At 39.1% G+C, this 17044-nt stretch overlaps 3 protein-coding genes across 5 annotated transcripts; 2 read left to right on the forward strand and 1 right to left on the reverse strand.

The window, feature by feature from the left end:
* The first annotated feature begins 904 nt into the window (after positions 1-904).
* LOC129770269 (protein tumorous imaginal discs, mitochondrial) lies at positions 905-4448 on the forward strand. 3 transcript variants are annotated; one of them, XM_055772987.1, is made up of 6 exons: positions 905-1213; positions 1303-1508; positions 1619-2217; positions 2272-2551; positions 2626-2689; positions 4107-4448. In XM_055772987.1, exons 1-6 carry the CDS (start codon positions 1018-1020, stop codon positions 4229-4231), a joined length of 1470 nt encoding a protein of 489 aa, XP_055628962.1. In that variant the 5' UTR covers positions 905-1017; the 3' UTR covers positions 4232-4448. The 3 variants fall into 3 exon arrangements, with proteins under 3 accessions (XP_055628962.1, XP_055628960.1, XP_055628959.1); XM_055772985.1 differs by lacking the exon at positions 4107-4448 and adding an exon at positions 2795-3262; XM_055772984.1 differs by lacking the exon at positions 4107-4448 and having other exon boundaries at positions 2626-3264.
* LOC129770270 (DNA repair protein complementing XP-A cells homolog) lies at positions 4355-5363 on the reverse strand. The gene has a single exon (XM_055772988.1). It carries the CDS (start codon positions 5261-5263, stop codon positions 4451-4453), a length of 813 nt encoding a protein of 270 aa, XP_055628963.1. The 5' UTR covers positions 5264-5363; the 3' UTR covers positions 4355-4450.
* A 1315-nt stretch (positions 5364-6678) lies between these two features.
* Positions 6679-13939, forward strand: LOC129770352 (uncharacterized). Its single transcript, XM_055773132.1, has 2 exons — positions 6679-7160; positions 12030-13939. The coding sequence occupies exons 1-2, from the start codon at positions 7141-7143 to the stop codon at positions 13630-13632; spliced, it is 1623 nt and encodes a 540-aa protein (XP_055629107.1). The 5' UTR covers positions 6679-7140; the 3' UTR covers positions 13633-13939.
* The last annotated feature ends 3105 nt before the right edge of the window (positions 13940-17044 follow it).

The following is a 17044-nucleotide window of genomic DNA, read 5'->3' on the forward strand; positions in this document are numbered from 1 at the left end:
TACAGTTGCCATTACTGAGCTTATTCTGCAGCCAACGATTTCACATATTTTCAAACTCTAAGAGATATTGGTAGGAAGATGTGCAATTAATCAAAGTTGCATCGAAAGAAAGATGCGCTGCCTGAGCCAAGAATTGTCTAGTGTAATTGTGCCTCACGAGCACTCCGAGAGAAATCTGGATATTCAAGGATGGTCGCTAGGAATTTGTTATTAAAACAAGTTTTCAATGCGAAAAAAACCAAAACAAAGGACTGTAGTATTTCCCTAGGATCTTCGAAATAAACAGGAACTCAGTAGAACGCATCTGGTCACATTACTAGTTAGAACACGAATGAATCTTTTATTGACGAATCCCCTGTAGCTTACATATACGCATATAGCCTACGATTCTCGAAGCTCGATACCAAGGTATATATACATAAGAGAGGTATTACATTTAGCAAGGGTACGATACTACAAGGACATCTTTCTTTTTTTCTTTAATTGTTTTTTCTTGTTTTTTTATCATTATAAAAACACAAAAAAATGAGACTAATTTAAAATTGAATATAGACACAATGCAATTATTTCTTTTTTTCCAATTAAAATATATGCAAGAATGTCCACGTGGACAACAGGGGAGGGGTATAGTCAATGTACACGCTTGTCCACGGAGGGGGAGGGGGAGTAAAATGGATGTAAAATGATACATTTCTCACCTTTTCAGCTTAGAAAGAATATTTAGAACCGGGAAATTTGTTGAAAAATTCATATTTTCCTAAAAAATTCAAACGAATTTCAAAGTAAATCGTCCTTCTACTCGCTACGCCATCTGGTTGTAAATCTAACTTAGATTCGTCAGTAATATACCTGTTATTTTAATTACCTTGAACGCGAATAGCCATCATGTTGCTGTCAAAACATCGCATGTTTCTTTTCACAGTCTTCAGCATCTCTCAGTGTCAGCTGTATGTGTTTCTGATTTATGCAATAATCGAATTCTCCAGATAAATAGCGGTTGGAAGCAGAGCTACAGCTATGCACACACGAGGCTTACTGCAGCAGAGCCTGAAAATTTTCGCCGGTCGTAAAATTTTAATCGTTCCAACCGCGAGACAAAACAGTTCCATCGGCAATGGTTGTGGTTTCTGTCGCAATTTCTCGGTGCAAGCAGCCTGTGACGGCCGATTGAACACTGCGGCAGGGCTTCTTGTCGATAAGCAGCAAAACAAATGTAAGGATTTGTGGAATATTGCATCCGCGTTACATCATGATTACACATTGCTCCTGACTCTAACGTGATTTGATTACTTCCCTGTTAAGGTAAAATCGTTCAGATCAGACCAATCAGCACATCAAATGTGTTGCTGAAAAAGGATTATTACGGCATTCTTGGCGTCGCAAAGAATGCATCTGCGAAGGAAATCAAAAAGTCGTACTATCAGCTGGCGAAGAAGTATCATCCGGATACGAACAAAAATGATCCCGACGCTAGTAAAAAGTTTCAAGAAGTTTCCGAAGCGTACGAGGTGAGTTATTGGTTATTGGATGGGAATTACGTAATGGTTTATGTGATTGCTTTACTGCTAATGCCGGCACGCTGTTCGATGGATTATTTTATAAACTAACCTATTTACAGATTTTGAGCGATGAAACCAAACGACGCGAGTACGATACTTACGGCCAGACATCGGAGCAGATGGGTCGCGCTGGGATGGGTGGCCATGGTGCGCAAGGCTTCTCGCAAAATTGGCAGTTCCGTAGTACGATCGATCCCGAGGAACTTTTCAGGAAAATTTTCGGAGATGGTGGATTCAAGAGCGGCTTCGATGATTTTTCCGACTCCCGTTATGGTTTCGGAGGTGCCCAGGAAGTGATGATGAATCTTACCTTTGCCCAGGCGGCACGAGGTGTCAACAAGGACATCAATGTGAACGTGGTCGATACGTGTCCAAAGTGTACCGGATCGCGCTGCGAACCGGGTACGAAACCGGGCAAGTGTCAGTACTGTAACGGGACGGGAATGGAAACGATATCGACGGGACCGTTTGTAATGCGATCGACGTGTCGCTACTGTCAGGGCACGAGAATGTATATCAAATATCCTTGTTTAGAGTGCGGTGGGAAGGGACAAACTGTGCAGAGAAAGAAAGTGACCGTTCCTGTGCCACCGGGTGTTGAAGATGGCCAGACGGTACGGATGAGCGTAGGGAGCAAGGAGTTGTTTATCACATTCAAGTAAGTGACAGTTTATCTAACGGGAAGATTTCATTTACATTTGGTTTTTTTCAGTGTGGAGAAAAGTCGTTACTTCCGTCGGGATGGTGCGGATGTTCATACGGAGGCTAACATCTCCCTTTCCCAGGCACTGCTCGGAGGCACGATACGGGTGCAGGGCGTTTACGAAGATCAGACAATCCAAATCGTCCCGAGTACTTCTTCGCACACCCGTATTACCCTCAAAGGAAAGGGGTTGAAACGAGTCAACAGTTATGGCACCGGTGATCACTACGTGCATCTCAAAATTCAAATCCCGACCAAGCTGAGCGATAAACAGAAAGCGCTAATACAGGTAAACGAAACAATATGTCCACTAATATCCTAATTCAAGCGTAACGCATTCGTTTGTTCTCGCACTCTGTCCAGGCCTACGCCGAGCTGGAGGAAGACACCCCTGGTCAAATTATGGGAGTTACGTACAAAACTGACGGTAAGTATTCTTCGACCACGGGATCAACTTCATCGGGTAGCTCGTCTTCCGCTTCGTGGTCATCCAATTCTTCATCCTCTTCGTCTCGTTCCCATACAACCCCAGACGAGCCGCCACTGTCCGAAAAGTACACCCAAGGTGCCCGGGAGGATGAATTCAAGGCCTACGAGTCACATGATCGTGAGATCCCTGACCCTAGTAAGGACATTGGTTCCCGGTTCTATTTCTTCTTAGGCATCACCCTGGTGTTCGCTTGGTACATTTACTATAGCTACTCGCAAATTCCACAGCAACTCGAGATGGAGCGGGATGCTGCACTGGAACGGCAGCGACGGGCTGCCGCCAGCGTTCCGCACCGGCCCGAGCAAAGTCCGTTCGATGAAGCTTAGTTCGTTTGAAATTGTTACCGCATAAAGTTCATCGCGAGATTTTCTTCTGAGAGAAGATAAAGTTCGTTGCAATGATTGTTAAGTTGGTTTTAAGTGCAAAACGAATTGTTTCCCACTGATGTATGTATTTTTCAAACCTAGAAAACATTCGAACAATTTTTGACTAAAATAAAATTGAAACAATGCTATCGTGCATTTAAAACACTTAACAATCGTTGTTTTATTTTCGCTCATCTAAAGCCCTTAGTGTTCTTTTAGAACTGATGAAGAATCGATCATTTGTAGATCGATGAGTGTGTTCTGAAATTGATTCGAAACTTTCGTCACTGCCAGTCGGAAGGCATTTCAAACCATGTCCAAATTTGTTCCTTGATATAAGGAAAATATGTTTCAAGTTTAACTTTACAACAAGTTAAACTTGCTGTACAAATTCCCTTTATTCTTCTGTACTGTTTTGTCGTCTATTCCATCATCATCACGAAAGTCTTTTAAACAATGCGAAGTTGTTCAAATGAGCATTACATTTCAGATTTGAAAATGTTTGCCGAGGATCGCAAATTTAAGCGTATCCAATAAAGTTTTTGTGGCAATTTCTGCCAATCATTGTCATCTTCAAAACGAAGTAAATGTGCAATATTCCCTTGCACAATTCCCCCCTTTTAATGATCGAATTCTCCACTAGGGGGAATTGCCTACCGGTTGAAAATCACTGCTCTAGGCAAATGTTCCTCTTCGTTCTTCTTCTTTTCCTTTGTTCACGGAGACTCTAAAACCCCTAATTTCCCCTTCTTCTTCTTTTTGGCTTTAAGAGGGTTTAAACTTTTCAGTTCATTCGCCTCTAGCTAAATTTCCCCTTCGTTTCTCGTCGATAAGTTGCTCGTTATTGACAGCTCTGTTCGAGAAAGCACACAAATGGTTTGAACAAATGTATGGGAGAATTGGAAAGCTACCAATTTTCATCAGATGATCATCACGGCTTGCTTATATTGGATGGTTTTCATTTATTTTTTTTAAAAATATATTTACAGGGAGTAAAGCATGCTACAGCGAACCACAGGATCTGACGGACATTGTGCGAGAAGCCATCAAGGAACGCAAAAAACTGCAGACCAAAAGTGATGACGAGGAGAAAAAGGAACGAAGTGCGAATTAGAACAATATAATAGGCTAGAATACAATACAATACCATACTCCCTAATTATTGAGATGTTCCAATTTGGGGAAATACTAAGGGTGGTAAACATAGCGCGCGGGCTTTCCACAAAATAAGGTAAAGTCAAGTGATATGTAGAAATTTCCGTTTTAATGATAATCTAATTGTTCGCCTGTAACAAAACAATATTCAAAATAAAAAGTAAAAATACTGCATCCATCACATTTTCTCGTATGTTTCCTTGTGTCCACAGGACTCGCAGCTGCGGGTGTAAGTGTCTTCCTCCTCGTTATGCACCTCGTTTTCACTCCAGCTGTGCACGTGAGACTGCGATGTTTTATCGTACAAACTGCTCCGAACATCCATCCTAAGCTCCTTGAGCCTTTTATTATACTTCTTCACTTTGGCCACTTCCCGCTTCGTATCCCTCTGCTCTTTTTCCTGTATAAGATTTTCCTCGGAGCCCCACACTTCCAAAGCTCGCTGTTCGATTTGAAGGTGCAAATAAAGTTTCATCTCACCCCAGCGGACATTGTGAGGATTCTTGCGACTGATGTACTTCAAAATAGGCTCTCGCTTGTCCAAATCGCAATCCTTTAGCAAGTACTCCTGCTTGGCTTCCGTCCTCGTTATCAACGAGTGCTTCCCGTCGGAATCTCGACAAGCGTCGCATGCTTTGTACTCAAACGTGTTCAACAGATACGAATCAGCAAACTTGTCTCCGCACTCGACGCAATCATCGAACTCGATCGGCAGAGGAACGGAATCTATTTCCACTTCCTTCTCATCAATGGGTATCTCCTCTTTGCTCGGATCAACACAGGTGCGCTGCTCGATGAGGAAACCTCCTCCGCTGTCGATGTACTTTGTTCCGGACACTTTGATGACATTGTTGATGGCGACGGCGGTTTCCGGTGGGCGTTGTTTATCTTTGTACGGATGGGCGGTAAGTCTCGCCTGGCGGAGACTGATGGCTCGCTGGCGGTTCGCATTGATGCGTTCTCGATCCGCTTCGGACAATTCTTCGCTCATGATTTAAACTATAAATTTAGCTGTTATGAAGCATGCAATACATGGAAACACAAGAACAATTCGGCGAAACGTATTTTGCATGGGTTCTACTGTTGAGAGATAATTGATTTTTGCTCAAACTCAGGAAGGGGTGCCAGGCGTTTTTTATTCCAATTCGCATCTTTCAAGGGACAGTGTCGTCACCTACAGTAGTTTGAAGCAAGGTGAATATAAAGCATGTATTATTACACCTAGGTGGCGCTGCGGTGGAAGTGATGAAGGTTTTAACCCTTTGCGGTCGTTTGTCTGCTCCCAGCTACCATACCATTTTTACTGTTTCGGTCGTTGCAGACAAAAGCCTTAAGCGCTCTTAAAATCTAATAAAAAAACTGTTTCGATCATTTGTCTGCTCTCAGCCACCACAGCAAGGAATTCTACTAATCTTATACTTTCTGCAACAATGTATTAGTTTATACTGTTTCTAAATAAATTTCTAAATAAACTTTTTCACGAATCAGAACGGTGCTGCTATGAATAATAAATAACGGTACTCTGTATGAACAAAAGCTGTCACTCATGCTTTAGGAAAAGCCTCATGGAAAACTTAGTTTTTTGCGACACTGTAAAGATGTAAAGAGCATTGTTCTGTGTGTTCAAACAGGAAGGCGAAAGACGGAAGGCGCCAAATTAATTAAATATTTTTGTGACACATGCGAAAACCAGGACTGCATTTTGGGGTCTGTTTCGAAAGATATCAAACGAAGGAGAATTATAGTATATATTTTATAAACAAATATAAACAAACGAATAAATATAAACACATTTTTAGTAAATACCTGAGAGAGAGGGGCCAGCTGAATGACGCATAGTTTGTTTTCTTCTCATTCTTTTTACGCTTTCCCATCAAGAAAATTCAATTCGTACAATTTCAATCAAGCAAGTTGTTGTCATTCATTTATGAGAAAAGTATTCAAACTTGATGTGAATCTTTGTTTGTGAGAACATTTGTGTGTTTTTTTTATCCCCGATTTTATTTTTGACGCAGAACTACGTCTAACAGGAATATCAGGAAACACTGGTCATGTAGGAAATAATGAAAGCTGTACCAGGTCAGCCCTCATCATGGCTTCCAGCAGCGTACTCGAACAAGTTTTTTTTTTACTTCTGAAAATTTCGATAGAGCTGCTCTGAAGAATTATTTCGATGATTTCTAAAAGAATATTTGAAATAATAAGCAAACTGATTTTTGTGATTTGTTACCGGTGGAGATCTTGTGTGAATTTATGGGTGTTTTGGACTCATTTGTGACTTTTCCAATCTTTCATTCAGTTTTCGCGAATTCTTTTATTGTTTCCAAGTCAAAAGTCAAGCTGGACGCGAAGAACCCAGCAAACATTAAATCGCATAACAAGCGTATATACGTTATGAAAAGTCCCTCCCACACATTCATTTGAGCCCATAGTAAGAACATGCAACCGAGCCTGGCCCATTGCACGCGCGCCAGATTAACGATGATGCGCGCGAGAATTCGCCAGAAAGGAAAACAAGGTATCACCTTGCATAAGTACCAAGCCACCGGGATGAACGCAGACTCAGCAGTCTGTAGTCTTTATAATGGGTTCGATGCTGAAATATAAGTTAGTTCTAAGTATGATGTTATAGCGATAAGTGAAATCGTGAATAAATTTATTTTTTATGCTTTCCCGTACGGAAGCTACATAACTGGCGCAGTCATAGTGAAGTGGAAGTAAAGTGCAGTAAAGTGCACGACCGAGCAACGTTTATTGGAAACATCTGGACTACCGGGAAACCACCGGTGAGGGAATATCACCGATTAGCGTAGCCCAGAAGCGAGGAACTACCATCGAACCTAATCATCAACTTAGAAACTCCAGGAGATGATCACCATCATCCTCTTGTAAGTATTTTTTTTTTATTTCTTCCTAAGTGAGTGTTGAAGTGAAAAAAGTAACATAACTCTCGCAACAAAAATCAGCTGCCCCGTAAGCAAAAGTAAAGCACGGAGGCAAGCGGCACAAAATACAACGTTCAGCAATTTTAAAAGCGAGCGAAACTAACAGCCACAAACCGCGAGGTGCAGTGCAGTGTGAGCGAATATCATAGCAGTGCATTCTTGTGTGTGCAAATTATAAGCAAGATTATCATTGGTAAAATGGATCAACGCGAATTTATGATTTCACCCGACCTTATGCCAGCACCAGTGCTGGACGGGAGAATAATTATTGAACAAGAACCTCAGGAGAACCCACAACAAGTCACAGTTGAAAGTTTGTTGGGTCATATAAAAACATTAACGAGCAATCAAAACGCTTTGATTGACGAACTCCATAGATTGCGATCGAAATCAGAAGATCCCTTCTTACAGTTCCGAACACCAGACCCGATTAAAAATCTGGCCACTTTTGCGGGTAACAAAAAAGAAACACATGCTTGGTTAGAAGATGCGGAGAATACACTCGCACTCTTCCAGTCATACAAAAATGAACCCATTTACAGCCAATTAGTGAGAGCTGTTAAAAATAAAATTATTGGCGATGCCAAAGAAATATTAATAGCGGCTGGCAACCCAAATCAGTGGGAACAAATCAAAGAAATAATCCTATATTCTTATGGGGACAGAAGAGATCTTACATCTCATATTCAATCCCTTTTCTATGTTAACCAGGGAAAGAAGACTCTAACTGAGTTTTACAACCAAGTTAAGAAAATTGATACGTCAATTAAGGCGACAGCAGCTTTGATGGACGACTACAAATCATCCACTAAAGCTATAAATAGTTTAATAAGTCTTATGGCTTTAACAAGATTCATCGACGGGCTAAATGACGAGCTATCAATGCACGTTAGGAGTTATAGACCGCAATCCCTTGAGGACGCTTACTCCATAACTATGCAATATTCTAATGCAGCATATAGACAAAGACTCAACAAACAAACAATAGATCAAAAGACGACCAAAGCAAAAATTTTAGACCATCCGATAGCACCAACAAAAATTCCAACTTGAACCTCAACCCGTTCAATCAAAAACCAAACAATTTCAACAACGGTGGATCTTCGAATACGAAACCATCCTATCCAATTGCAAAGTCAAATGGGTCCGGTATATTTAAGAATAGAGAGCCGCTACCAGACGACGATGTTTCCATGAGAACAGCAAAATCTCGGACGGAGGTTAACAACCACGAAACTGGGCAAAGACAAAAAAGGGACGACGGCAAAAATTGTGGGGATGAACACGACACCCCCCAACAGCTCGAAGAGTCAATCTTAAACTCGGAAGACGACGATTATTTTGTCGACGAGGAGCTAAATTTTCACGTGGTAGAACAAGCACAAAGAAAAATATGAAAAACGACAACAACTTCGTGCCATATATTACAATCCAAACTTCAAAGGGAGAAATGAAATTTTTGATCGACACAGGAGCGAACAAAAATTACATTTCGCCAGCCCACGTAAACGTAGAAAACTGCAAATCAGAGCCCTTATCTAAGGTAACCAACATAAAAGGAACACACACAATCGACAAATCAGCATCCTTCGATCCGTTTCGAATTAACAAAAAATTAAAATTTTTCATTTTTAAATTTCATAGCTATTTTGACGGTCTCATCGGTTACGAGTCGTTGAGAGATCTGAATGCCAAAATCGATGTAAGCAAAAATATCTTGAGAATAGGAAAGAAAACTTTTCAAATGAAAAAAAGATTTCCCGAAAAACAAATAATAAATTTAACTGAAAAAAAAGAACAATTTATCAAAATCAGAACCACCAATGACGGAGATTTCATCATAAGCAGCGAAAGAAATATGGGAAATTTTTCAATTCTACCAGGGATCTACCACAGTAGTAATAATACCGCTTTTGTTGCAGTAGAAAATCATGAGGAATCGCAAATCGAAATAAACATGAATGAATTTGAATCTGATAACGATGAATTTGTCACAGCCGAGAAACCCATAGGAAGCCCGAGAAATAAATTCAGCATCTTAGACGATTCGTTGAATCAACAAGAAAGAAAAGCTTTGGATGACATTATCGGCGAATATTCTGAAATTCTATATTCCGATGACCAGAAATTAACCTTTAAACATCAAATCAAACACCGAATTTGAACTGTGGACAATATACCGATTCATTCCAAGTCATACCGTTATCCACAAATATTTGAAACAGAGGTACAAACTCAAATAAGAAAAATGTTGAAGGACGGGATTATTCAAGAATCCATATCGCCCTACACATCACCTGTATGGATAGTGCCTAAGAAAGCAGATCCATCAGGTGTGAAAAAGTTTCGACTCGTTATAGATTACAGAAAACTTAACGAGAAAACCATCTCTGATAAATATCCTATACCGGATATAACAGAAATTTTGGATAAATTAGGAAGAGCGACATACTTCTCGACACTAGATCTAGTTTCTGGATTTCACCAGATTCAGCTAGACGCAAAAGACGTCGAAAAAACAGCGTTCTCCGTGAGCTCGGGTAAATACGAATTCACAAGGATGCCTTTTGGACTCAAGAACGCCCCTGCGACCTTTCAGAGGGTTATGGATGCCGTTCTTAGAGATCACATTGGTGTTTGTTGTCTTGTTTATATGGACGACATCATCATTTTTTCGAGTTCGTTTGAAGAGCACGTCAAAGACATATGTAAAATTCTTCGCAAGCTGAAGGAAGCTTGTTTGAAGATACAACTAGATAAATGCTATTTTTTCAGACGGGAAGTTCAATTCCTTGGACATACCGTGACCAAAGATGGCGTAAAGCCAAACAGCGACAAAATAGAGGTTATTCAAAATTGGCCTAAACCAAAAAACGAGAAGGAACTTAAGCAATTTCTCGGAACAATAGGTTACTATCGCCGTTTCATAAAAGACTTTGCCAAAATGGTGAAACCTTTAACGCAACTCTTGCGAAATGATACTTGCTTTGAATTTACTCCAGATAAAATTCAATGTTTTGAAAAATGCAAAGCACTTTTGACCATGGATCCAATACTTGCGTACCCAGATTTTACAAAAGAATTCATCCTTACCACAGATGCTAGTGACTTTGCAGTGGGAGCTGTATTATCACAGGGACAAATAGGGAAAGATCACCCGATTGCCTACGCTTCAAGAACTTTAAACAAATCGGAAGAAAATTATTGCACAACGGAAAAAGAATTATTAGCTATTATATGGGCTGTTAAACACTTCAGACCATACTTGTATGGAAGAAGATTTAAGCTTGTCACAGATCATCAACCATTAATATATTCGATGACAAGTGCAAACCAAAAAATTATTAGATGGAAACTAGTTTTAACTGAATTTGACTTTGAAATAATTTATAAACCTGGCAGAGAAAACGTCGTAGCCGACGCCCTGTCTAGAATAAAACCAGCAGAAATAAACTCCAATGACATACAGGAAAATCAAGACGAACCCGACACCGACGGCATGACAGTACATTCAGCAGACACCAGCAACGATCATTATATTTGGACAACAGAAAGACCAACAAATTCATTCAAAAACCAGATCATATTTAAAATTTCTCCTACAGACATAGAAGCTCACGAACAAATCTTCACAAAATACCACAGATTTATAATCTCAAAACCAAACTACACAGAACAAGACATAGTAACTATTTTTAAAGAAAAACTTAATCCAAACGGTATAAATTGCATCTATTGCCCTTTAATGCTAACACAATTAATTCAGGAAACATATCGCAAACATTTTTCTCATAACAAAATCTTCAAGCTCCTTATTTCACAGGTATTACTCCAGGACATAAGGCTACCAGAGGAACAGGACGAAATCGTGCGCAAAACTCACGACTATGCCCATAGAGGGATCAAAGAGAATAAAGCTCAAATCCTGTTAGAATTTTTCTTCCCCGAAATTGATAAAAAATTGAAAGTTTATATAAATAACTGTCCTACTTGCAAACAATGTAAGTACGACAGAAAACCTCCGAAATTGGTTCAAAAAACTAACCCCGCAGAAAATACATTTGAAAGGATTCATATGGATATATTTTTTATGAGTGGAAGAAAAATGTTAACTATAGTAGACGCTTTTTCCAAATTTGCAAACGTGATCGCTCTTGAAACAAGGACTATCGTAGACCTTAAAAGGGCAATCACAGAGCACATCAGAATTTTCGGCAAACCAAAATCGATAACTTGCGATCAAGAACCAAGCTTGACATCGCTCGCCTTCATTGGATTCATGCAGGATTTGGATATTGCAATTCATTTTGCGAGTTCAAGTAACTCAAACGGAATAGTGGAACGATTCCACTCTACACTCATTGAACTATATAGAACTTTAAATTCGAAATACAAAGACATGGAATTCTTCGACAAAATTAACATTCTTGTGGATATTTATAATAACACAATTCACTCAGCGACCGGCTTTAAGCCAAAGCAAGTAGTCTTTAACCACCATAATGAAACAAGCGCGGAAGAAATTTTTCAAAATTACAGTAAAATTCAGTCTGCCATTAAGGTCCTAATGGAAAAACGCAGAAAGCAGATAGAAAATGAAAACAAGGTAAAAACCTTGCCAAAAACTTTAGAACCAGGAGAAAATGTATACGTAAAAGTTAATCAGAGAATAACAAAGGACAAAGACCCATTCAAGGTTTCAAAAGTCGTGGACGATAACGAATTGACATTTAAAGATACTTACGGAGTAAAAATTCATAAAAATAGGATCAAAAAATGATTTTTTTTCTTTTTCTTTTCGGTCTGTTTCAGGATCATTCCACTTACTTCAGCGACATTTTACCACGACGTATCGACAAATAACGGACTTTTGACCTTAAAATTAGACTCGGTTAAGATAAAATTAGGATACGACCGTATAATACATAAAATTAACCTAGATGAAATAGGACAAAATATAAACTATATCGAAAAATTAGCAAATAACCTTAATGTAACGGATCACTTACAACAAACAATCCAGTTTAAAATTAAAAAGGCTTATGAAAAGTTGACAGGATTTTACCCAAAACGTGCAAAAAGAGGACTTATTAATGCTTTAGGAAACGTGATAAAATTTATAGCAGGCAACCCCGACCAGGAAGACCTCGACTTAATCAATCAAAATTTAGAGATGCTTGAAACTAATAGCAACAAAATCATAGATAATCAAATAAAACAAGTAAAAATCAACAATGTACTTCAAGCTACTATTAATAAAGTCTCAAAAACCATAAGATCAATTAAGCAACATGTACAATCTCAAGACACGATAATTAGAAAAGACTTGGAACTCATAAATCTTATTTTGAATACTGATATCCTGATAAAAACCTTAGAAGACCTCGAAGAACAGATTGCCTTTTCAAAATCTAATAGCTTGAACAAAAACATTCTCAGTATGGCTGAAAAAGATTATATTTTGAAATTTTTAGAAAGCCAACATATTGCTATTAAATTTGAAGATGAAATTTATAAATTCGTAATATCAGTTGTATCGCTACAAAATAATCACATAATCATTATAGTCAAACTCCCCATCATTGAACCGAACGAGTACTCATTGATGCAGTTAGAACCTGTCAACGTGAATGGAACCAGAATCGACACGAACATCCGCTATGTGGCCAAGTATCAGCAGTCATTATACGAGCAGAGTGAGAGGTGTTTCATTTGCGACAATAACTTGCCAGTGAACGACGGTTGCATCTCCAATATCCTGACAAATCAAAAAGCCAAGTGTCCGATGCATAAACAACCAGAACGTCCAATAATCAAGGAAATCAGTGTCGGAACAATTCTCATCGACACAAATAAAGCAGTCTACATTTTAGACTCATGTGGAGAATCACAAATCATTCCCGCTCCAACTATTATTGAAACAGGTAACTGCACAGTTACAGTGCAGAATGTAACCTTCAGAAGCAACTCTAAAACTATAAATAAATCTGAATATCTCACACCCATATTTGGAAAAGAGATAGAAACCATTAAACAAAAACCAGACATCGAAGAAATACACCAGATGAATATCGAAAATTTGGAGGAAATTCAGAGACTTAAGCTTCACATGATCAGCTCTCAAACGCTCGGAGGACTAGCGATAGCCTCTACCATCCTGGCAATAGTAATCATCTTATGCATTCGCAGATACAAATCCCAAACTAGAAGTCAACCCCAACAGGATAAAAAAGAGGACATCGTCACCTCACAGATTACCAACAAGAAGTTCGACATCAGCTCCCCGGAAAACAATCAGAAAGGAACAGTAACCGATATCCTGAAGGACGAGCCAACCTGCCTAACGAAATCCTTCCTTCCGGCACCCAGATTTGTCCTTACCAAGGGATCCAGAAAATCAACCGAGGACGCTTGACTCTTAGGGGGGAGACGTTATGAAAAGTCCCTCCCACACATTCATTTGAGCCCATAGTAAGAACATGCAACCGAGCCTGGCCCATTGCACGCGCGCCAGATTAACGATGATGCGCGCGAGAATTCGCCAGAAAGGAAAACAAGGTATCACCTTGCATAAGTACCAAGCCACCGGGATGAACGCAGACTCAGCAGTCTGTAGTCTTTATAATGGGTTCGATGCTAAAATATAAGTTAGTTCTAAGTATGATGTTATAGCGATAAGTGAAATCGTGAATAAATTTATTTTTTATGCTTTCCCGTACGGAAGCTACATAACTTATATAACATCATATGCCCTAAAATTTGGTTGGCATATAATGTGCCTAACTGGCATATGCATGCAAAAGTGGAGGCCATATACATACATGGCAAATGCTTACCGAATTTGTTTGGATGAATATGCAACTTTGACCGGCTATAATAGCGATTATGTTGGAATTGAATTGCGATCTAATATGAATATATTCATGAATTGACAAAGCACCAAATACGACTTTTGCCATACTTATATACGATTTATTACAGGCATAGAAAAAAACAAATGGCGCGAAATCTTTTCGTGAAATGTTTATTACAACCTCACGAATCGCCATGTTAATATATGAGTATTTATGTTCGTAGAAATAATAATTGTTTGATTGACTTGTGTTGGGAGTGGAATATGAATATTTAAAATGCCACAGATTGATGTTTGGTGAAAACTGCTCCGATGTGGGTTCGAACTCCGGTCGTCTGGATTATCATCCACCAGCTATCTCGCGCGGCTTTTTTCAACAGCGGTTAAAACTTTCGAGTGCATCATTGACATTTCAATATGATGTAATATGTTCTTTATTAGGATCTAATATGATTTACTGTTTCATGATTTTCTTCAGCATGCAACACGATTTACTACAGTACTGAATCGATTTAAATTATACTCTTATACGACACACAAACTGCATCAGCGTAATATACGCATATGATGCGGATTAAATATATTTTACGACAATGTACATCATAAAACTGATGTTTATTATACCGAAATGCGACTTAATTTGATAATGGTATATAAAATCGAGTTTTTACATTTTATGCGATTTCAAATATATACGATACATACTTTGATTGATATTATATGCGATTATGATTTATTCGGATTTCTTGTAAGACTTGGCACGTGCAAAATTATACGATTTAATGTTTGTTGGGAAGGCATTTTCCAGTGGGGAGAACTGTTTTCTTCGATTGAAAACAAAAGATGAACATTCGTTTCGCTGCGGTTGCTATCACTGCGCTGCCAAAACATAACCGGTTCGGCTCGGATTACTGTTGAACGTTCAACGAAAGGTGGTGCATAGACAAATTTTATTATTTATTTGGGATTGATGTTTTTGAGAGCATTTGAGATGAAGTTTTGCTGTGATCATACTGAAAAAATTATAGGAGGTTGTGTCCAAAACACGACCGCATTGTTGACGTAGAACTACGCTGTAGTTTAATTCAAGTCGCTTGTTTATAACTGCGAATATTATTTTACAGGGTTTTCCAACTTTAAATTCCGAAAGTAAATTGAGATAAAACACACTTAGAATTCGAATTTCGATGAAACTTTTATTTCAAATTAAAGTTTGGTTTATGCCATTATGTGTGAAATACAACATCATTCAAATGTTCACCTAGGGCTTCCTCGCACACCTTGATCCGGAACAGGTAATTTTCGATGACTTTTTGGCACATATGGGGCGGTATCTCGGTCATAACTTTACGAATGTTGTCTTTCAAGAGTTTACGGAGAGTTGGCATAGACACGGTCTTTCGCATAACCCCACAAAAAAAAAGTCTAGCGGGTTCAAATCGCATGATCTGGACGGCCAATTGGCATCACCAAAACGTGAAATTATGCGTCCCTCAATTTTCGTTCGCAATACGGCCATGTTCGGTCGTGTTGTGTGGCACTTGGCGCCGTCCTGCTGAAACCACATGTCATCCGTATCCATATCTTCAATTTGTGGCAAAAAAAAATCGGTTAACATGCGGCCATAGCGCTCACCATTCACAGTTACCGTCTCGCCGTCCTCATTTTCAAAGAAATACGGCCCGATGACTCCACCAGACCATAATGCGCACCAAACAGTGACTTTTGGCGGATGCAATGGCCTCTCAACAATCACGTGTGGATTTTCTGAGCCCAATATACGGAAATTTTGGGTGTTCACATAGCCACCGAGCTCGAAATGTGCCTCATCGCTGAAGAAAATTTGATGCGAAAATTCAGCATTTTGCTGCTGTTCTTCGTTCACCCAATCGACGTATGCCCGACGCATTCCATGGTCACCACGCTCTAATTTTTGTACCAGTTGGACTTTATATGGATGTAGGTGCAAGTCCAAATGCCAAATTCGCCTCAATGATGTGTTTGACAAGCCCAATTGCTGAGCACGCCGTGAAATCGAAACATTCGGGTCATCCTCCACACTGGCAGCAACAGCAGCAATATTTTCGGCCGAACGCACATTACGATGATGCACAGGTTTCACAATATCCGCTACGGATCCAGTTTGTTCGAATTTACGCACTACATTAGCGTTTGTGTGCTCTGTAGGCCGTCCATGACGACCAAAATCCGTCCGTAATGCTCGAAAAACATTTGCCGGTTTTTCATCATTTTTATAGTATAATTTAACAAAATTAACACGTTGTGCGATGCTAAAACGATCCATATTGTAAAATGGCAGACATTATATGACGCTTTGGTTGACAGCTATGTCAAACGGTTGTCAGCGCAGGGCTGTATACTTTCGGAAGCCGAAAATGGAAACCCTGTATATTGCGCGTTTCCGTGTTGACAAACATGATACCCTTTATATTTCGCGTAACTTTCGGAAAGGTCTCATGTAACATTTACGTTAATTCGGGAAAAACGAAGCTGAAGATTTAAACATTGTTCCGCGAATTGTTTTAAAAAGAATCGATCTTTGTCACTATTTTCACCACCAGCAGTCAGTAATAACTCTTTAAAACTAATCGTAACTGCTGTTCCGTGTTTTAAATTTAAAATTGATGCCTCAGAGCGAAAAATGGTACATTGGTCGTTTTGACTGACCGTGTTAGTACATTAATCAAATGCATGATAAGGATTTGAAAATAACTACTGAACAACAATCCAAATACGTGTACTTGAAGCTGGAGACAGTGCATTGTTGTAAACATCCATTGAATTGCGCTAAAAACAATAAGAACACCCGAAAAAAAAAACAAAAATTCTAAATGACATTTTTTGTGATTAAAAGGTGAAAAGAATATCTATTCTTATCAATATTAAAAGAATATCGATTATTTGAACGATTGTTTTTGTAATACTGTTAATCATTGAAAATGATAGTGTGCAT

This window comes from Toxorhynchites rutilus, chromosome 2 (assembly GCF_029784135.1).
Source record: "Toxorhynchites rutilus septentrionalis strain SRP chromosome 2, ASM2978413v1, whole genome shotgun sequence".
Taxonomy (NCBI): domain Eukaryota; kingdom Metazoa; phylum Arthropoda; class Insecta; order Diptera; family Culicidae; genus Toxorhynchites; species Toxorhynchites rutilus.